This window comes from Myotis myotis, unplaced genomic scaffold (assembly GCF_014108235.1).
Source record: "Myotis myotis isolate mMyoMyo1 unplaced genomic scaffold, mMyoMyo1.p scaffold_m19_p_4, whole genome shotgun sequence".
In the NCBI taxonomy this organism is placed as follows: Eukaryota; Metazoa; Chordata; class Mammalia; order Chiroptera; family Vespertilionidae; genus Myotis; species Myotis myotis.
The window spans coordinates 37,557,949-37,579,654 of record NW_023416346.1 but is presented as its reverse complement, the minus strand read 5'-3'; the positions used below and the strand labels follow the sequence as shown (position 1 = coordinate 37,579,654).

At 35.3% G+C, this 21,706-nt stretch overlaps 1 protein-coding gene across 13 annotated transcripts in view; it reads left to right on the top strand.

The window, feature by feature from the left end:
• The window catches only part of STAG2 (stromal antigen 2), a 156,839-nt gene that overhangs the window by 114,051 nt on the left and 21,082 nt on the right, over positions 1–21,706 (top strand). For 12 of the 13 annotated variants that reach the window (XR_004967015.1, XM_036306018.1, XM_036306017.1 and 9 more), the window contains 11 exons: positions 2,537–2,629; positions 2,756–2,845; positions 3,443–3,646; positions 5,137–5,207; positions 5,510–5,597; positions 5,688–5,768; positions 9,274–9,366; positions 12,386–12,560; positions 14,953–15,092; positions 16,889–16,990; positions 19,647–19,795. Coding sequence is in view for 12 of the 13 variants with exons in the window: in XM_036306018.1 (XP_036161911.1) it covers positions 2,537–2,629; positions 2,756–2,845; positions 3,443–3,646; positions 5,137–5,207; positions 5,510–5,597; positions 5,688–5,768; positions 9,274–9,366; positions 12,386–12,560; positions 14,953–15,092; positions 16,889–16,990; positions 19,647–19,795 (1,286 nt within the window). In the remaining variant the exon portion in view is untranslated. The remainder of the gene's footprint in view (positions 1–2,536; positions 2,630–2,755; positions 2,846–3,442; positions 3,647–5,136; positions 5,208–5,509; positions 5,598–5,687; positions 5,769–9,273; positions 9,367–12,385; positions 12,561–14,952; positions 15,093–16,888; positions 16,991–19,646; positions 19,796–21,706) is intronic. The other variant, XM_036306028.1, reaches the window with a different exon arrangement.

The following is a 21,706-nucleotide window of genomic DNA, read 5'->3' as shown; positions in this document are numbered from 1 at the left end:
AGATTTTAATGTATTATTCAAAAGTTCACATATATTTGTATTGTAGACCAACAATTACATTTCAAGCTTTTTTGATTGTGAAGCACAAAAATAGAATTTTATATTATGACCTAGTACATATCTATATATGTGTTTTTGTGTGTAACTAAACGAAATTTCATCAAATAATAAAACTTAGAGTATGTGATGTATTCTATTTTCTTTTGTTTCCTTTCTGTTTTTTAATTACTAGTAGTGACTTACTCTGTTGAATTCATAACCCATGGATCATGGCCTGCAGTTTAGAGTAGAATGAAATGCTATTTAATCCTATTATTATGTGAGCTCCTAAACTATATTTCCTGCTTCTTGGTTAGTCTAATTGGGTATTGATTTTGCCTGTAAACTATTCAAAGTTTTTTTTGTGTGTGTGGTTGTTATTTTAGGTGGCTTTTTTTGTTAAAATGTGCAGGTTATTCTCTTTGTCACTTTTGCGTTTCAAGTTTTATAGTAGAAATTTTTGTATCCATCATCTAAAACGTACTTTTATTATTTATTTTGTATATCTTTTTTTTTTAATTTTTTTAATAAAATCTTTATTGTTCAGATTATTACATTTGTTCCTCTTTTTTCCCCCCCATAACTCCCCTCCTCCCAGTTCCCGCCCCACCCTCCGCCCTCACTCCCCACCCACTGTCCTCATCCATAGGTGCACGATTTTTGTCCAGTCTCTTTCCGAATCTCCCACACCCCTTTCCCCCCCAAGAATTGTCAGTCCATTCCCTTTCTATGTCCCTGATTCTATTATAATCACCAGTTCATTCTGTTCATCAGATTATTTATTCACTTGATTCTTAGATTCACTTGTTGATAGATGCATATTTGTTGTTCATAATTTGTATCTTTACCTTTTTCTTCCTCTTCCTCTTCTTAAAGGATACCTTTCAGCATTTCATATAATCCTGGTTTGGTGGTGATGAACTCCTTTAGCTTTTCCTTATCTGTGAAGCTCTTTATCTGACCTTCAATTCTGAATGATAGCTTTGCTGGATAGAGTAATCTTGGTTGTAGGTTCTTGGCATACATCACTTTGAATATTTCTTGCCACTCCCTTCTGGCCTGCAAAGTTTCTGTTGAGAAATCCGCTGACAGTCGTATGGGTATTCCCTTGTAGGTAACTGAGTTTCTTTCTCTTGCTGTTTTTAAGATTCTCTCTTTATCTTTTGCTCTTGGCATTTTAATTATGATGTGTCTTGGTGTGGTCCTCTTTGGATTCCTTTTGTTTGGGGTTCTCCGCGCTTCTTGGACCTGTAAGTCCATTTCTTTCACCAGGTGGGGGAAGTTTTCTGTCATTATTTCTTCAAATAGGTTTTCAATATCTTGCTCTCTCTCATCTTCTGGCACACCTATAATTCTGATGTTGGTACGCTTGAAGCTGTCCCAGAGGCTCCTTACACTATCCTCGCATTTTTGGCTTCTTTTTTCATTTTGCTTTTCCAGTTGGGTGTTTTTTGCTTCCTCGCATTTCAAATCATTGACTTGATTCTTGCGCTCCTCTGGTCTGCTGTCAGGAGTCTGTATAATATTCGTTATTTCAGTCCGTGTATGCTTAATTTCTAGTTGGTTCCCCAATATAACATCGAGGGTCTCATTAGTTTTCTTGTAGATCTCATTAAGTTTATCGGCGGCTTCTAAACAGTTCTTGACAGACCTTAAAAGTGTGGTTCTGAACTCTATATCTTCCATTGACAATTTTGTCCTGTTTCTTTGTCTCCGCATTTTGTTATGCTTCCTTGGTGCACCCCCTAGTGGTCTTTGTGTGCAGTCTTATAGTTAAACCTTGATTGTTGTAGCTAATACCAGGGCGGGTTTGACCTCCAGGCCAAGTGGCTATGAGAATCAGCTGTGTCAGCAGTGAGAGAACTTCTGTCCTCTAGGGAGGTGCTAATCTAGCCTTTGCCTGAGGCTATCCGGCAAATGCCTCTGTGCAGGGCTTGGGCGGGGCGGGTCGCACAGGATCAACAGGGTGGGCCGGAGAGAGCAGTTATGGCGGCTCTCAGTCCTGTCCCCAGGGGCTCTGCCTCTCTGAGTCCCAGCACCCGCTGCAAACCTCGGAGAGAAAGCTGCACTCGCTCTGACCGAAGCCAGACAGTCCCCCTTCTCCCGTTTGAGTCTGGGTCCCTAAAGACTCGCCGGGATCTGGAGCTCAGAGTCTGAAACTCCCTCCCAATTGAAAACGCCAACCGCGCCCTCCGCCGCCAGCCCACTCCGCGCACTCCGCACCTCAGAATTTGACTTCAGCACTGCGCCTCCTCTGAGTGTCCGTATGCGTTTCTCTTTCCTCCTAGTTGTAGGACTTCCACTCAGCCAGCGTTCCTGTGGTTCTGGGTGATGTCCCTTCCGTTTTTTAGTTTCACTTTTGAAGTAGTTGTTCAAGGCAGCAAACTCTGGCCTTAACCTATGCCGCCATCTTGGTTCTCTATTTTGTATATCTTAAACAGAGAGTACCTAACAGTGTCAGTGGCTTAGTACTTATAAATGTTGTGTTACCTTTTAGGTGCTGACAGCGAAGGAGAAGAAGACCCAATTGGATGACAGGACAAAAATCACTGAACTTTTTGCTGTGGCCCTTCCTCAGTTATTAGCTAAAGTAAGTTTATGTCAATATCAGAATGTTACTAAGAAATAACAGATCTTGTTTGGAAATGTCACACAGAATTTTATTGTAATGTTTACCATTACTGTGATGTTTTTAATTTTTTTTTAAATTTCAAAGTACTCTGTAGATGCAGAAAAGGTGACTAACTTGTTGCAGTTGCCTCAATACTTTGACTTGGAAATATATACCACTGGACGATTAGAAAAGGTATGCTGTTCTCTGTGTATTAAAACACCTTGAAAAAGTATTAGCTTAGTTCATTCATCACATTGTTTTAAACTATTTTTAAAAATATATTTGTAACTTCTAATGTGTAAGGAAACATAGCTTACATGTCTTCTGTATTTTATTAAGTTGGATTTAGAGAATGGCACTAATGCAGCTTCCCTTTGATTCATATGCACAGCCATACTTTCATTCCTAGCCATTATGTGACTATCACTGATTATTTACAGAGATTGGGGGTGGGTAATAGGACAATTACAATTACAAAAAGAAAGCAGCTAATATCCATTGAATATTTTTAATTTCCAGGAACTGTTGTAAGTTCTTTATGTGTTAAAATTTTCATCAGAGCCCTATGAAATGGTGATATTATTCCTGTTAATGTTAAGGAAATAAGTATGGGTGGATCAGTGCATTTATTTACCATGACTAGAAAAACACCACAAAATGTATGTCCTACTTGTAGAGTTACTTTATTTTAAGCTTTTCACCATCATGGTGTACTCATTTTATGCCTACCATGTATACATTCGTTTTAATGAAAAAAAACAAAACAAAACAACAACTTTGATTTTGCAGCATTTGGATGCCTTATTACGACAAATCCGGAATATTGTAGAGAAGCACACAGATACAGATGTTTTGGAAGCATGTTCTAAAACTTACCATGCGCTCTGTAATGAAGAGTTTACAATCTTCAACAGAGTAGATATTTCAAGAAGTCAACTGATAGACGAGTTGGCGGATAAATTTAACCGGCTCCTTGAAGATTTTCTGCAAGAGGTATATATTACAAGTATTTTGTCAGTTGGGCCCCCTCCCCTTCAGTAACTGAATTATTCACCTGTCCTGGTGATAGTCCCTAGCAGTATGTTGAAAAGATGTTCAGACTTTTTGTTCTATGATTCATCATGCTACTATTACTCCTCCACCAACATAGGAAGGTGGTAAAATCTGTGACTTGGGGGAAGCTGAACGCAAAACTAACATCTTTTTATTTTATTTTAAAGAAATGATCTGGGAAGTTGCCAGGGTTTAGTTGAATATGAGGCTATTATGGAACAGAAAAGTAGAGCTAGCCTCTGGCCATGCAGTCTCAAAAGTAGGGTACTGTGTTTCTTAGTATATGGTCTTTGATATCATAAAACTTTGAGGAACTGCTGTTATACCCACTCTCAAATTTTGGGTTTTGGATGTTCTATCTATTGTATTTCTAAAGAGGCTTAAAGCATGGCACTCAAACACGCTTGTATTTTTATTGTGATTTTTATCATCTCTGGAAATATATTTAACAGTCTAATGGATTTGCATACAATAAAAATTCATACTTAAATTTATGTATTTAAGTCTTTTCAACATCACTTTTATCATTAATGCTGCAAAAATCATAGGGACTTTGTAATTTTCAGGTTTCTTGTTTTAGAATTTTTTAACGTTCTTTTTGTTCATGTGAAACGTTGCATGCTTACTAATTTTTGCTTAATTGGTAGTTTGTTCAAATATTTTGGTGTACAATGATCACATTATTAGTTAAAATTTTTAATGGCTGTATTCTTCCCTGGATGTGATTGTTACTAGGACAAGATAATTTAAAATCAACCAGTATTTTGTTAATTAAGTTTAATTACTTTGTAGAAAAATTAAAGTTTAAAAACAACTAAGCATTTTTTGAGAGACCCAGGGTTTGATACAGTAAGTTGGGAAGTATTTAACAAACTTTATAAGTTTCATGTATTAAGACTCATACAATTTTCAAAAACTTAAGTCACTCTAAATTGTCAAGTTGATATCCAGAAAGGACTAGCATGCCTAGTCCTTACTCAGAGCTTTTTTCCAAATTAATTGTGATTGGTCTGATACATCTTTCTTGAGTGCTCTATTTCTTTTGTATAGGGTTTGTCCTGTAGGTGTTATCTTTATGATCTTTCGCTTGTCCTCTAATATATTTTTCTTTATTGTCCTTATATACTTATTATTGTGAAAGAGCAGATGTCTTCATAGTTTTGTGTCTAGGTTACATGAAGGAAAAAGTGAGAATGTCATTCACTTTTTCTCTCTTGGGTATAATGTACTTGTGATAACAACTGTGTCACCTCATTATTCCAGCCATATTACTTTAAATTTAGCCAGATTTAGGTATATACTGGCACAGTTAATATTTGGGTTTTATTAAGTTATTCTTTCTTTTCAAGGTAGTGTCGCCAATGTGATAGCCTGAAGTGTTTCACTTTGGTAGTTATTAATGTTTAATATTGTATAATTAATATTCATAGGGTGAAGAACCTGATGAAGATGATGCATACCAGGTATTGTCAACATTGAAGAGAATCACTGCTTTTCATAAGTAAGTTGAATCTTAAAGTTTCTGATTTCTTAAAAGTGTAGCAAAACCAACTTGCATATTTTGAGGTTATAAAGCTATCAAATTCATTGCTAAGTTTCTTGTGCTTTTTGGGGAAAAGTACTTGATTTGGATAATCACTGAAAAATTATGAACTAACATATTTGTAAAGAAATACACATTTTTGCTGTTGTGATGCATCTTAAAAAGTTTGATATATTTTAACATCATTCTGTTAACACTCAAGTCCAAAACAAATGTGTTTAAGCTTAACTTTTTAATAAAACTTAATTCGTTTTTTACAGTGCCCATGACCTTTCAAAGTGGGATTTGTTTGCTTGTAATTACAAACTATTGAAAACCGGAATTGAAAATGGAGACATGCCTGAGCAGGTTTTTATTATTTACAAGTTTTATACTTAACTTTGAGAATGAAGAATTGTAACTTTAATTTTAACTTTATTTTCTTGGTTCTTTTTACAGATCGTTATTCATGCACTGCAATGTACTCACTATGTAATCCTTTGGCAGCTTGCAAAGATAACTGAAAGCAGCTCTACAAAGGTTGGTGGCCGTTCATTGCAGTTTTTATTAATGTCATTAACTGTTTTCAGCAAGCTTATACATTTAATAGGACCAATTTATTTTGGTAAAGTCTTGCTTCTGATCTGTTTAGGCATGTGTACTTTAAAAAATAATCGTATTTGTAGTTTGATGTGTATTGATCGAAAACTTGTTTAGCTTCAGAGTATGATTTAAAATTAGAAATTGTTCACATTTGAAGGTTGCACAATTTATGGATTTCCATATTATCCTCAATATTATCATATTGAGTATTTTTTTGAGAAATATAAATTTTGTAAACGTTGACCAAGAGCCTTTGAAACAAGCAGATGCAGCTATTGGATTACATAAATTGATGATAACAAGCCTTGGCATTGTTTTAGGATCATCTCATTCATACTCAGAATCTCTCTTTTCCAAATTGATAAATCATTTTCTGGTTGAGTGTGATGTTCCAGCTACTATGTCTTAGAACTTTCAAAAATTTTATCTGTAATGGTAATCCTTGGTGTGTTAATAATTGAACTAAGTAGCACTGTCTTTCCATTTGTAAATTGTTCACTTGAAACGTTATACAGCCCTAACTGGTTTGGCTCTGTCGGCCTAAGGATTGAAGGGTCCCGGGTTTGATTCCAGTAAAGGGCACATGCCCTGGTTGCGGGCTCGATCCCCATTAGGGGGCGTGCAGGAGGCAGCCAATCAATGATTCTCATCATTGATATTTCTATCTCTTTCTCCCTCTCCCTTCCTCTCTGAAATCAATAAAACAATATTTTTTTAAAAAAAGAAAAGAAACATTGTACTTATTTATAGCAGTAGATGTTGCCTTAAATATTATTTGGACATATTTTTATAAATATTAAGTAGTATCTGGAAGTTACAGAATTAGTTGTTTATAGGTATTTTCCTCATAAAGAAATTCTCTCTTAAAATCAAAAGACCTACTTGGCTTTATAGAACAATAAATGAATCAGGCAGTATCTCATCTAGTAAATAGAAAAGTGCTCCCAGGAATTCTCTTGATTATAAGTTTGTTTCGCATAGAAACCACAGAAAATTTTAAATGCTTAGAATTTCTCTGAGCTTTTTTTAGCACAAGATGCTGTTATATCAGCAAATGGACATTTCCCCCTTGAAAAGGTAATGCAGTTTTGTTGTTAAAAAGAGTACTTTTTGTCAAACACCCAAGAATTACCTTATAGTAGAAACAGTGATCATATTAGTAAATATGATTATTCACTTACGTTGAAAGTATCGAGTTAAAAATGAAAATGGGAAAAAGGCGATACTTTCAGTAGAGGAAAAGGGGTAAAATGAATGTTATTGGATCCAAAATTATTTATGCTGATGGTTGAGTTTTCTTCACCAAATCAATATTTAAGTCAAGCCAAATATGTACCAAATATATACTGATAGTCTGTCATTTGACATTCAGTATCAGAAGATACATCAAAGGTTATGCCTTAAATAAATTAGTGTGGACGATCTTTTTTTTTTTTTTAATTTCCTGACTATAATTTTCTATGTATATTGATTTCAAAGAGAAAGGAAGAGGGAAAGAGAGATAGAAACATCAATGATGAGATAGAATCATTGATTGGCTGCCTCTTACATGCCCCCAACTGGGGATTAAGCCCTCAACCCGGGCATGTGCCCTGAGCAGACATCGAACCCGTGACTGCCTGGGTTTATAGGTTTATGCTCAACCACTGAGCAATGCCAGCCAGGCCTTAATGATCTTTACAGAATGGTTTCCTATTTAAATTAACTGGTAAATATCTAGAAATAGAGAAGATACACTAAAAAGATTCATCTTTTTAAATATATATCATTTTATTAGACATACTAGTAGCCCAGTGCACAAAAATTTGTGCACTCGGGGGTGAGGAGGTGAGGGGTGGGGCCAGACCCCTCAGCCGGACCTGCACCCTCTGTCATGTTCCTGGACCCCGGCCACTCCTGGCATAGGCACAGGCCTACAGGCTTGGGGTGGCCTGGCTCCCGGGGCCCCATTTTATCAAGAGAACAAAGTCAGCGTTAGTTACAGCCCTCACCAAACCCAGTACAGTGCATCTGTGCGTACAACTGCCTCGTTCATGTGCCTGCTTCGCCCTACCGAATTACTAACATCTTGAGGACATAGCTCTGTCTTATCCTGCTTCAACTTCAGTGCCTGGCCTGATGCCAGGGACCTGAAAGGGTTTGCTGAGTGAGTGAGTGAATAATGAGTGAGTGAATGAGTGAATGGATGAGCAAGTAAGTGAATGAGCAAGCAGCTACAGGGCGGGAACTTCTGGCGCCCGGGGCAGAAGTTCCCGCCCCACTCCTGGCTGCCTGACACCCACCCCGGGAAGTTCCTGCCCCGCTCCCAGCGGCCCTGCGCCCCTCTCCTGGCTGCATAGTTTGCCGCCACTGCCTGATGCAAACCCTGAGAAGTTCCCGCCTCTCTCCTGGCTGCATAGTTCGTGCCCAGCTCCCGGCTGCCTGATGCAAACCCCGGGAAGTTCCTGCTCCGCTCCCAGAGGCCCAACGCCCCTCTCCTGGCTGCATAGTTTGCACCCGCTCTTGGCTGCCTGACGCAAACCCCGGGAAGTTCCTGCCCTGCTCCCAGTGGCCCCACACCCCTCTCCCAGCTTCATAGTTCGTGCAGGGCAAAGGAGGCCCGGGTTCTCTGCCTTTGCCCTGCCACCCGGCTCTTGCCTGCCACCTGGGTTTCTGATCACCGTCAGCAGCAGAGGGCTTCTTCTGTCCTTCTGTCCTTCCACTTTTGTCTCCCATCATTGTGCCTACATATGCAAATTAACCGCCATCTTTGTTGACAGTTAATTTGCATATCACCCTGATTAGCCAATGGGAAGCTTAGCGGAGGTACGGTTAATTACCCTTTTTGTCTTTTATTAGATAGGATAATTTTTAAAAATTGGAATAATACCTCAAAGCTAATTTTTGTTTCTTTCTATTTTTCAAAAGTACAACCAGTATCCTTCACATAAGAAATGAAAGATGCAGTTCTTTTTTAAATTAATTTTTTTCCATTCGTATGTTGGCCACCTTTCAAATTACAAACTGAGAATGGAGTATAAATCCTTACTCTTTAAGCATTTTGAGATAATGGATTTATTAAAGATAGCCATATGTAGAGTTAGATAAATTTTCTCATTCTGAAGTACCCAGTCCACTCAGAATATTATCCATTAACTAGGGGCCCGGTGCACGAAATTCGTGCACTGGGTGTGTGTGTGGGGGGAGTGTCCCTCAGCCCAGCCTGCCCCCTCTCACATACTGGGAGCCCTCAGGCGTTGACCCCCATCACCCTCCAATCGCAGGATCGGCCCCTTGCCCAGGCCTGACGCCTCTGACAGAGGAGAACTTTCTGATAAAGAAAACTTTAAATCTAATGTATAAGCAGAGTTAATATAGTTAAATGTATGATGTTTAAGTGATTTAAAGTACCTTAAATACTGGATTTTTTACATGGTATTTTTAAATGTGCAATTTTTTCAAGGAGGACTTGCTGCGTTTAAAGAAACAGATGAGGGTTTTCTGTCAGATATGTCAGCATTATCTGACCAACGTGAATACTACTGTTAAGGAACAGGTTAGTAATTACTATATATAGCAATCTTTTAAAGCAATGTTAATAAATATTTGAACTGAAATAGAAAATTTAATATACTGATATTGAGCAAAGTAGAAATAACTTATATCCATCCATGTATACCATGCTCAAAAATTAGATTAATGCATTTATTTTGTATTACATTTTATAAATTGCATTATAGATTACCCTCATTGTATTTATTCTGTGTTATTGTTTTCTTTTTTTTTTTTTTTTTTTTTTTTTTTTTTTTTTTTTTAAATATATTTTATTGATTTTTTACAGAGAGGAAGGGAGAGAGATAGAGAGTTAGAAACATCGATGAGAGAGAGACATCGATCAGCCGCCTCCTGCACATCTCCTACTGGGGATGTGCCCGCAACCCAGGTACATGCCCTTGACCGGAATCGAACCTGGGACCTTTCAGTCCACAGGCTGACGCTCTATCCACTGAGCCAAACCGGTTTCGGCGTTATTGTTTTCTTTATGGCACTCTTGGTAAACAGACTCATAGATACAAGTTAAATATATGAAATTACAAATGTTATTCCTGAAAGTAACAAGTATAACAAGTATTTCTCAGGGAGGAAAGTTCCATACGGTTTTATCATCTCTGAGAATATTATCAGATATTGACATTCCTGCCTATCCTGATTGTGTGAGTTATTTTTTCTTATGTGAACTTTGTCTTCACTCTTATACCATTGTGATTCCAATACTGCTAACCTTCTCATTCTGGAAAGATACTGTTACCTGGTATCATAGGTAGTTTTCCCACCTGTAAAATAAATTCTGATCCTGGGACTAAGAGCCTATTTAGCTACAATTCCCTAACAGAGGATTAATCTTTTTTTTTTTTTTTTTTTTTTTTGGACAAATGCTTTTGTGGGACAGATGAATTTATAATCATTTAACAAGAAATATTAATAGCGATATAGTCAAAATGCTTACGGTGATTTCAAGGTTTTATGACCATTTCATTTTGCTTAGCCTATTTTTTATTGGGGTAGAGCCCCATTAGTCATTATAAGTGTGGTTTTCAGCAGCTTATGTTATGATGAGTACTATTTGTTTTAATTTAGGGTATATTTACTTCTTAAAGCTACCAAGGAAGTTGTTCAACTATAATTGTTCAACTACGAAGCTACCAAGTTGTTCAACCCTTTTCTTTTGTTTGTCACTTGTCTTTATTTCATTTTTTAAAAAATGAATATTATCCTAATATTAAAGAAATACACTTGGATTGTTACAGCTAAAATGTTAGATATATTACCTAACTGTTGGTCTCAGTTTTCTTATTTTCAATTCCCTTTGTCCCTTCCATATATACATGCTTGGGCACAAATAAGTTAGAATATATTAAATGGCCAATACCCAATTACTGGATTTTGTGCATTCTTGCAAAAGTATATTGCCACAATTATTACATTGCTGAATTCTTTCCAGTTTTCAGTATATAACTTTCTATTATAGCAGTAAAGGATTTGGAAATTCAATTTTCATCTCTATAATTCAGATGAAAGGAACAAAATTTCTGAAGGTGTTAAATTGAGTTTAGATTTTACACTTATAAGAATAGGATTTTAATGAAATATGCACTGATCTAAATTTAACACACAAAATATGCCACCAAGATATGCAACTTATTCCCTGTTGTTGTTTTTTGTGTGTGGTTTTTTTTTTTTAACAGTGTAAACATATAATTTCTTATGTAATTTGTTGTTCAAGTTTTGGAGATGGTTTGGTCATTAAGTAGCTTGTGTTCAGTCTTCCTAACAAGCTTCTAGGACTATATCCTGGTCATCTCATCTGACCTGCTAGTTTACCTACTTAAAAATTGAAACCATACTTATTACTTTGTATTGTTACTATGTATGTATTTTGCAAAAGTTTGTGTAAACTCATATCTAGGTAGCTATAAATCTGTAGTAGTAAAATGAGAAGTGACTGAAAAAAACATTAAATTCATAAAGAGACAAAAGGAAACATGGTTAGTTCCAAAAAGGTAAAACTATGTTATAATTTGTATTTCTAGCAGTAGTCTTCCTTTAAATGTAATTTCCTATTGACTTTGTGACCCCCAAATTCTATTTTCATTGGCCCTTCCCAACAGGTAATTTTTTTGTTACCTTCTGACTTATTTTTACCAGTGTTTGACTTCATTTAAAACTCCTGGTGAGTTTTGTTAAGCTCCTTGAGATAAAACTTTAGCCTTAAGTTTATTATGATACCTATCAGGTTTGCCTGATTTGTAGTAAGCAGCCTACACTTGTTTATGTTTGTTCTACTTAAGCACCACATATACTATTGGCACTGAGAGTACTTAAAAAGTACCATAGACTTTGTGATCCCTTTCCTAAGAGGTCTTCTATGAGATATTCATCTCTTTGGTATCATGTTTTTTCTTCCATAGAAGAAAGAATGGTACCAAGTTTATGCATTATTTAATATTTGAGAATGTATACCACAAGATGTAGGATTTGGAGTCAGAAAACCTGAGGTTGAGTCCTGCCTGCATGTTTTGGTAATGTTAGCATATTACACAAGTCATTTAAGGTTGCTAAAAATAGCCTTGGCCAGTGTCTCTCTGGTTAGAGTTGTGTGTCCTTGCATCAAAGGGTTTTGGGTTCAATTCCTGGTCAAGAGCATGTCCCTGGATTGCAGGTTCAATCTGGTCTGGGAGCCTGGGGGAGGCAACCAATTGATGTGTCTCTTTCACATCAAGATATTTCTGTCTCTCTCCCTCCTTCCATCCTTCCCTCCCTTCCACTCTCTCTAAAAATCAATGAAAAAAATATCCACAGGTGAGGATTAGCAACAATGGTGCTAAAAATAAAAAAGAATATTTGTGAAATTACCTTGCGGTTCTTAAAACATGATGTAAATATTAGTAGTCATTATCACAGAAATTGCACTCTTAAGATTTCCAAATATAGGAAGTTGCATTCTATTTTTTTTGTTAAACGTGTAGCAATTGGTAAGAAACCTTGATTTATATTGTCCTTTTTTTTAAAAACAGGCCTTCACAATTCTGTGTGATATTTTGATGATCTTCAGCCATCAGATTATGTCAGGAGGGCGTGACATGTTAGAACCATTAGTTTACACCCCTGATTCATCATTGCAGTCTGAGTTGCTCAGCTTTATTCTGGATCATGTCTTCATTGAACAGGATGATGATAATAACAGTGCAGGTAATTTTATTGCTAGCATTTTGTTAAATCTGTGTATCTACCATAAATCAAATTTAAGTAACAATGATCTTTGATATTTTATGCCTAAAACATGAAACACAGGTACATGTTCCAGGACGTTTGTGTTCATTCTTGCAACGTTTTAAAGACAGTGTGGTATCACAGAGCATAGGTTTTGGAGCCAGATCTTTGCTTCTCACTAGCCTTGACCCTGCTTTTCTAATTTATAACTACCTTTACAGAATTGTGTGAATTGACTAAATTGATCGAAGTGACTAGTACAGTGCCTGGGCATGGAGGTATTCAATGAAATTTATGCCCTCTTTCCTTTAATCATTAGTAATACCAATATTCAGGTAATTTGAGCAGAATAAAGTCTTTCTTTAAGCGACATTTTGTTGTATACTTTCATAAAGTAGATTTTTATATTTTAGTGAGGGCATTAAACTATGTAATTTCTCGATGTTTAGAAAGCTTTGAAACTATTCTGTAAGTCTGGGATGGTATAGAATGTTCGCAGGAAAATATTAAAACCAGCCTTGCCTAGGGTTAAGTTACTCTTCACACCCTAATTGTATACATAGTGCCTTAAAGCAAGAAAAGGTTGTGCAAAAACAAATACTATTTGGTGACTTCTTTCTGTTTTTTTGTTTTTTGTTTTTGGTTTTTTTGTTGTTGTTGTTGTTGTTTTTTTTTTTTAATCAAATGCTTAATGATCCTTTACTTTTTTTTTTTTACCTGAAATGCCTTTTGGTGTCCCTTATTCATTTTTCTTGTGTGTATGTGGTATATGTAAATTTTTTTTTTACGCTTTAAAATTTTAAAAATGTTTTCTATTACACTTTACATTTAATATTATTTTGTATCAGTTTCAGGTGTAGAGTATAGTGGTTAGAAAGTCATATACTTTACATAGTGTTCCCCCTGATATTTTCGGTATCCACCTGGAACCATACATAGTTATTACAATATTATTGACTGTATTCCCTATGCTGTACTTTACATTTCCATGACTACTTTTGACTACCAATCTGCACTTCTCAATCCCTTCACCTCTTTAAATTTCTGGGTTTGTTTTTAACTTGAAGAGTAATATTATATGTATATCCATACAGAAACTGACCTATCACTGTAAAACAGCATTTAAATAAATATATGTAATTCTAGACAGGGTTCAAAATTCTGAATATCTCAGTAATTCAGTCTCTAGGGGGTAAAAAGTCTATGTATCTTTAGATCCAGAGAGCAGTATTAACGTTGCTTAGAAATCTGTTATAATCACAGTGTCATTAAGGAAAAGCTAGCTTATGTATTCAGTGCAGTCTTCTTAAAAAGTAAACAATATGTTTTAGCTTCTAAGCAAATGCTTTGTTCTAGAATATGTGCAGTGATAGCAAAACTTTTTCTGATGGCCTAAAATTCCTATTATCAAAATTTTGTTTTAACTTATTACCAGTTATCAAGGATTATCAGAGACAGGGTGAAGTAAATACTTGTTTAAAAGAGCATTTTTACTTTACACACAAATTTTTTATATTGTGAATCTTACATTGAAGACCTGACAGGATATGCACCCTCTGTTCACCAGAGAGGAAATATAAATGGCTAAATAAATTCAAGAAAAACTTCAGTGATAACCAAAGAAATGTAAATCAATATAAGGTGGTGTGTTTTAAGTAACTTTATTTGTAATATTTGTCCAGAGGAAAATTCTTTACATAGCTTTTTATGTAAAAGGCTTTATCACAACTTTATTTTCAGTATCAAAGAATTAGAAATAATCCTTTGGCAGTACATGGAGGCTATAGTCTGTCCCCTTGATAACTTGAATGTCAAGATCTCACATAATGGATCAGAACAGAATAGTATGTGACATCATCTTAAAGAGACAGAATGATTCTTAGCTGAGTATATGTAATATGGATAAAGGAAGTAGGTGTCAATAAGAGTTTGGGATAGGCTCATCCTTAGGAGGGATTATTGAATTTCTGAGATTGGCAGACCCTAGGGAACAAAGGGCCTTTAACCAACAGACATTGAATATGTAGATATCATTGACAAACTATCCTATTAGGGAAGTAGATGAATGTGTTAGGCAAGCTTAGCCTGACTTCACTAAGCATCAGTTCCTCTGACTCACTCCACTTGTTTCTGTTCCATGTTCATCAAGCAGCCTTCTGACTATTTGACTTAACAAAAATTTTACTTATTGGAATGAATGGGCCTGTCATTCATGAAGATATTGAGAGTGATCAAAATGTTTATTTAATTTAAATGGTTTTTTTCTTATTTTTTAAATTCTCCAAAATAAAGGTATTTTATAGTGAGAATTAAAAAATATGTGGCTGAGTTGAAATACAGATGGGTTTAATATTTGGAACTTTTTCCTCAGATGGTCAGCAGGAGGATGAAGCCAGTAAAATCGAAGCTTTGCACAAGAGGAGAAATTTACTCGCAGCATTTTGTAAGCTGATTGTGTATACTGTTGTGGAGATGAATACAGCTGCAGATATCTTCAAGCAGTATATGAAGGTAAAGTTTGAAAAATGGTTAGCAAGATAGTTTTACAATGCTTAAAAGATAATGTAACATTGGCTTTTATACTTGGTAGCCATTGAATTTTTTTAATAGTAAATTATTTTTCTAGTTGAAAAGAAATCTCTACCTCTACTTCATTATAATGAACAATTTAAATTTATTAAGTTCACTAGAGGCCCGGTGCACGAATTCGCCCATGGATGGGGTCCGGCCCTCACGTCCTGATTGGGGTGAGGGGGTGCTGGTTGAGGGCAGGGCCTGCCAGGGGGAGGGGCCGAGGGCGGTTGGTGTGCCAGCCCCGCCCCCTGGTCAAACTGCTGGTCGAACTACCGGTCAAGGGAACAATTTGCATATTAGCCTTTTATATAGGATAGGATTTGCATTTGGAATATTGGAAACAGCTTGTCTTAGGTTAACTGTCACTATTAGAAATTGTATTTGTGATTTAGTTTAAGACAACAGGATGGTATTCTTTCCCTTGCTTGATGTAGCATTAAAACTATTGTTTTTAGAAGTCAGGAGGCCTAGATGATATAGTTTTGGCTTGGTGACTATGCAACTTGTGGCCTTGAGTAATAACTTTTTGTGTCCTGCCTTTCTTCATCTGTTCCACTGGGATAGCTCAGGTTCCTTTAGGGTCTCAAAATCTGATTTGATATAGAGTAGGTTATTCACAATTTTTGTAAATAAACATAAAATTCTCTAATATTTAAGTAGTAGTAGAAAGGATATGGTTAATTGTACTAATAGAATATGACTAAATCTGATAAGATTGCTTTTCTTTAATTCTTTCTTGAGTAAAATCTAATTATGAAAATAAACTTCTTTAAGCCTTTGGGCCCTTTCGCAGTCCGGGAGCCCTAGGGGGATGTCCGACTGATGGCTTAGTGCTGCCTCGGAGGCCGGAGAGGCTCCTGTCATCGCCACTGTGCTTGCCAGCTGTCAGCCTGGCTTGTTGGCTGAGCAGCGCTCTCCCTGTGGGAGTGCACTGACACCAGGGTGCAGCTCCTGCATTGACCTGTTTGGTCGATTTGCATATTAGCCTTTTATGTCAAAACCTAGTAATTCTCTTTGGAATACTTTTCTACAGGATGGAGCTCTAGCACCATTATAATTTACTTTGGAACCTAAGTTATTTGTCATGATACTTGAATTTTTTTTTTTAAACTAAGGTCGTTTATGAAATAATTTTGCAAGTTTTAAACTTTTAGACTTTAGACTTAGGTATTCTAGGTTAAAGTCAGTTGTATTAGTCACAGGAGCATAGTTATCCTGTATGCATTTTAAAAACAATCTTAAATTAGAACAAAATTTCATATGCAATGCATCATGTAAATATCACCCATAATAATTTTTCTCTTAAATGCTAACAGCCTAATAGTTTGTATAAGCCAAATTAATAAAGTTGGAAACTATACATGGACTGCATGCCATTAGCAATGGATAAGTTATAAAAGTAACTGATTATATTAATTGTCTTAATAGATAACGAAGAATACAAGAACTTGGTTTATATCCTTTGTCTTCTTTCTGAAAATCTGTATAACATAATTATTGTTTTATGCCATACATCCTTAAAACAAAGTTTAGAGTTTAATATGATTAGATCTTACTGTCTGATATTTCTGAATTTACTTAAGTTGTGTGTTTAGAAATTATCTTAAAGTTTCGGTAGCATTCTTTTGTGTTTTTGAAGACATAATTTTAGCCAAATATATGCTTACATGATTAATGTAAAATTATTCTTATTGTCCAACTAAAACTCTAATTTGTGCAAATTTCTTTTCTAGTATTATAATGACTATGGAGATATCATCAAAGAAACAATGAGTAAAACAAGGCAAATAGACAAAATTCAGTGTGCAAAGACCCTTATTCTCAGTTTGCAACAGGTAAGACATTTAAGAGTACCAGCTTTAGGCGAACACAATTAACAATGGTTTTCAAGGTAACTGTGGGTCAAGGATAATAGACAATTCATAAAAGTAGAAATATAAGATATTCAACTTTATTAGTAGACATTGTACAAGTGAGATTATTTTTTGTTTTCAGACTGGCAAGTATGGCAAAACCTATAGCTATATAAGGTATGGGGGAAATAGGTACTATCATCAGTGTATATTGGTAGAACCTTCCTGGTAGGCAGTTTGGCAATAATATGTCAGAATTTATAATGTATATCCCATTTAAGGCAGCAATTCTACTTTGAAACATTTATCCAATGTAGTAATAGCACAAGTTTGCAAAAATGAGTGTAAAATTATTGTACATGGCAGCATTGTATATAATAACAAGGAATTAGAAATAATCCTAATGTTCATCAGTAGGATGTTAGATGACTATAGACTACTAGAGGCCCAGTGCATGGATTCGTGCACCGGTGGGGTCCCTAGACCTGGCCTGCAGGGATTGGGCCGAAATCGGCTCTTGGACATCCCCTGAGGGGTCCCGCATTATGAGAGGGTGGTTCACAGGTGACGCAACCTGGAATCAGGCTTCCTCCTCTCTGGTTCTGGGTGTGACACCTGAGAACCGCAGCTGCCAAGTCACCATAGCTTGCCAGCTCCTGCATCGAGTGTCTGCCCCCTGGTGGTCATTGTGTGTCGTAACTACCAGTCGGATGGTTGAACGGTCAGACATATGCTTAGGCTTTTATATATATAAATAGGACATCTCTGCAATGGCTGTTATATAGCACTTAAAATTAGTTTTAAATAGGTCTGTATTCATTAATGTATAAAGATTTCAACAGTATATATATGGTTTGAAAATAAAGTAAAAAGGATTACAGTACAGCATCCCTATAAAATTGTACATATCTATATCTATCTGGAAAAACAGTCACTAAAATGTTAGTTGTGGTTAACTTGTTTTGGTAGGTTTTAGGTGAATTTTACTTCTATCTTTGTATATGTTAATATTTATTTTAATGAGTATCAGTCTTATAATCAAAATTTTATATATAGTCATCTTCATTTTGGCAGTGGCAAGGCAAGTTTAGGTAAAAAATAATTTGCTTAGTTAGTATACTTTTGTCTCTTAAGAGACCAAATGCATGCGAAGCACAACCCCTTTCAATTTGATAAACTTTCTTCTTGCTTTTTAGAAATCTAAGTATGAAGATTCTTAATTTTATTTGCATGCTCTATTAAAACTAATAGAGTTTAAAATATTTTAAAGGTAGAATTTAAATAACTTCTTTGTTATAAAATAACAGCAGCTTGCTCTAGAAACGTTAGAAAATATAGGAACTAGGCAAATGCAATTTATCCTTAATTTTTTTCACTTAATGCTTTTAGTTTTTATAGCCTTCTTAGTTTTTTTAAATGCATTTATGAAATCTTATTTTTACATAATTAAGTTACTCTGCATTCTATTTTGCAGGCCTGAATTTTTCACATTAACAAATTCTGAACACTTTCATTCTATTAAATACTTGCCTCAGTATTTAAAATGACTATATAGTATTCCATTTTATAGAGGCACCATAATTTAAAAGGCGAAAGATTTATACGATCTGAAGAGAAACCGGAGTATAGAGGCACCATAATTTAATCAACATCTCTTTTTGTTTGATGTTGGGGGTTTTTTTTTGGTTGTTTTTTTTTACCACTCTTTGCCATTATTAATGGCATTAAAACAAACACTTTTTTACTTATGTATATTGTGCACAAATCATATTCTTTCTTTTTTTTTTTTTTTTTTGTTTATTTTTTTTTTTTATTGCTTAAATATTCTTTCTTTTGGATAAAGTCTAATCATTAGTATTGCTTAGTTAAAGGACATCTAAACGTCCACTTAATTTTGCCAAATTGTTGTATAACGGGGGTGGGGAAGCTTTTTTCTGCCAAGGGCCATTTGGATATTTATAGCATCATTTGCAGGCCATACAAATTTATCAACTTACAAATTAGCCTGCTATATTTGGTCAAACATTTAGTTACATTTAGGGCCAGACCAAATGATTTCTGGGGCCTTCTGTGGGCCGGACGTTTCCCACCCATGCTCTATAGAAAGGAAGGTAATCTCAATTTATGTTCCCAACAAATCAAAGTGTTCACTGTACTGTATTCTTATCAGTGGTAGTAGCCATTATCTGTTTAAAAACTTGGCAGCTTGGTAATTGAAAAATTGCATATTGTTTTGCTTACTTTATGATGAAAATTTTGATGTGAGATTCATCGTTTAAATATAAATAGCAGAGCACAGTTTCCTCATAAGTTTGTGGGCTTTCTTTTTCTTTACATTTTTGTATACTATCTTAATATCCAGTTTATTCCAGCAGAGTAGAATTCTTCCATAACTAACCTAAAGAGTTTCTAATCTCAATAACTATCTCTAGTGTGAATATGGTATAAGTGCTATAATTTTGGTCATTTGTGTCATGTGTTTTAAAAATCCATGTTTTTTAATAAAAAAAAAATGCCTCATTTATGGATCATCTATTAAAAGTATATTTTAAGTAGAAAATGTTATTTAAAAGATGTTAATAACCCATAGTTATCAAAAAAAACTTTAACATGCTTGCTTTCTTTTCCCCCCAAACAGCTTTTTAATGAAATGATACAAGAAAATGGCTATAATTTTGATAGATCATCCACAACATTCAGTGGCATAAAAGAACTTGCTCGACGTTTTGCTTTAACTTTTGGACTTGATCAATTGAAAACGAGAGAGGCCATTGCTATGCTACACAAGTAATCTCCAAATATTTTATTTAGCTCTCCTATTTCTTAATCATGAAAATTTTTGAATCTAGTTCTTTTGTTTAGAATAATTAAATTCTGTTGCTATTTAATTATTTGTTTACAATTCTTTAGCATATCTCTTTTCTTAAGAACTATAGTGCTATTTCTATTAACACATGATTTGGGACTAAATGTCCTTTCATACAAAGTATTTGCTTTAAAATCATACATAAAATCTTTATAAATTAAATGGAGAAAAGCAGCATATATATTCATTAGGTATCACAATATTGCTTAACAGCTTTTGTTATAATTTCAAAGAAATTTTTGAGATTTGATTCCTTTATTTCAAGTTTTCTCTTTCTGGTTCTGTTCTCCATATTAGTGACCTTCTCCTTTGTTTTTAGCCACAACCTTCTATCTGCATATCTTCTTTGCGTTAAAAAAATTGGAAATTATCTAACTTTATTTGGGCATGTAATTTAATGATCACTTGTACTTTTACGTATTAGTATATTTTAGACCTTTAACATGACCAACACATGGATATTAATACCCTTTATCTTTTATTTGGGAAAATCAAAAAAACTCTGTTTTATTTGTCTCTCTTTTAGTCATCTTGCTTACTTACTTATAACAATATTAATTGTCTCCCTACAGAAATGTTTTTGCTCTTTAAAGTTAATCTCATACCTTCCCCAACTTTAATTTACTCTCTCCTTTCACTTTGCTCTAAAAGTCTCAAATTTCTTTCTGCTATTTAATAGATTAGATGATACTTTTAGGTAATACTAAAGGACCACATATGTAGTAATTATTTTCAGAAGTAATATGTTATTTCCTTCATGTAATAGCCTTCCTTCTTGTCTCTCCATTTTCATCTGGATTATTTTTTACAGTTATATTTTTGATACCATATAATGTTGGATTGTTGTCTTAATTAATAGACGTATTTATTATTAAATAAATATAGTTAAAATAGGCCCTGCATAGAGTTTAATTTTTAAACTTTACTCTGATATGGGTCGTCACAAACAGTATTGATTGATTGTTAGTTAATCCCCACTCAATGATATTTTTCCCATTGATTTTTTAGAGAGAGTGGGAGGGAGGGAGGGAGGGAGGGAAAGAGGGAGGGCGGAAGATAGAAAGAGAGAGAGAGAGAGACATCCAATAGTTGCCTCCCACACACGCCTCAAACCTGCAGCTTGGGAATCCATGACCTTTTGGTGCGTGGCTCGAAGCTCTAACCACTGAGCACATCAGCCAGGGCTACAAATAGTCTTTAAGCTAGTCCTGTCCTGGCTGGATGGCTCAGTTGATTGGAGCATCATCCTGTGCACCAAAAGGTTTTGGGTTTATGATTCCCAGTCAGGGCACCTTTCCTAGATTGTGGTTTTTATTAAAAAAAATATGTTTTTATTGATTTCGGGGAGGAAGGGATAGAGAGAGAGAGATACATCAATAATGAGAGAGAATCATTGATTGGCTGCCTCTTGCATGCCCCCTACAGGGGATCAAGCCTGTAACCCGGGCATGTGCCCTTGACCAGAATTGAACCTGGGGCCCTTCAGTTTGCAAGCTGACACTCTATTCACTGAACCAAACCGGCGAAGGCCTAGGTTGTGTCTTTGATGCCTGGTTGGGGCACGTAAATGAGGCAACAGATCAATGTTTCTCTCTCCATCTCTCCATTTCCCCTCTCCCCCCTTCCTCTCTCCCTAAAAAAGAAAAATCAATAAAAACATATCTTTGGGTGAGGATTTTAAAAAATCCTTAAGTTAGTCCTTTATGTCTTAAAAAATATAAAAAATGTATTGTTCTTTATATGAGAACATTTGGATTATTTTCTGTGGAAAAGAGAACTGAGGAAAGAATGTAGATGTACCAAACCACATTAAATTTTGTATTATAGAACCT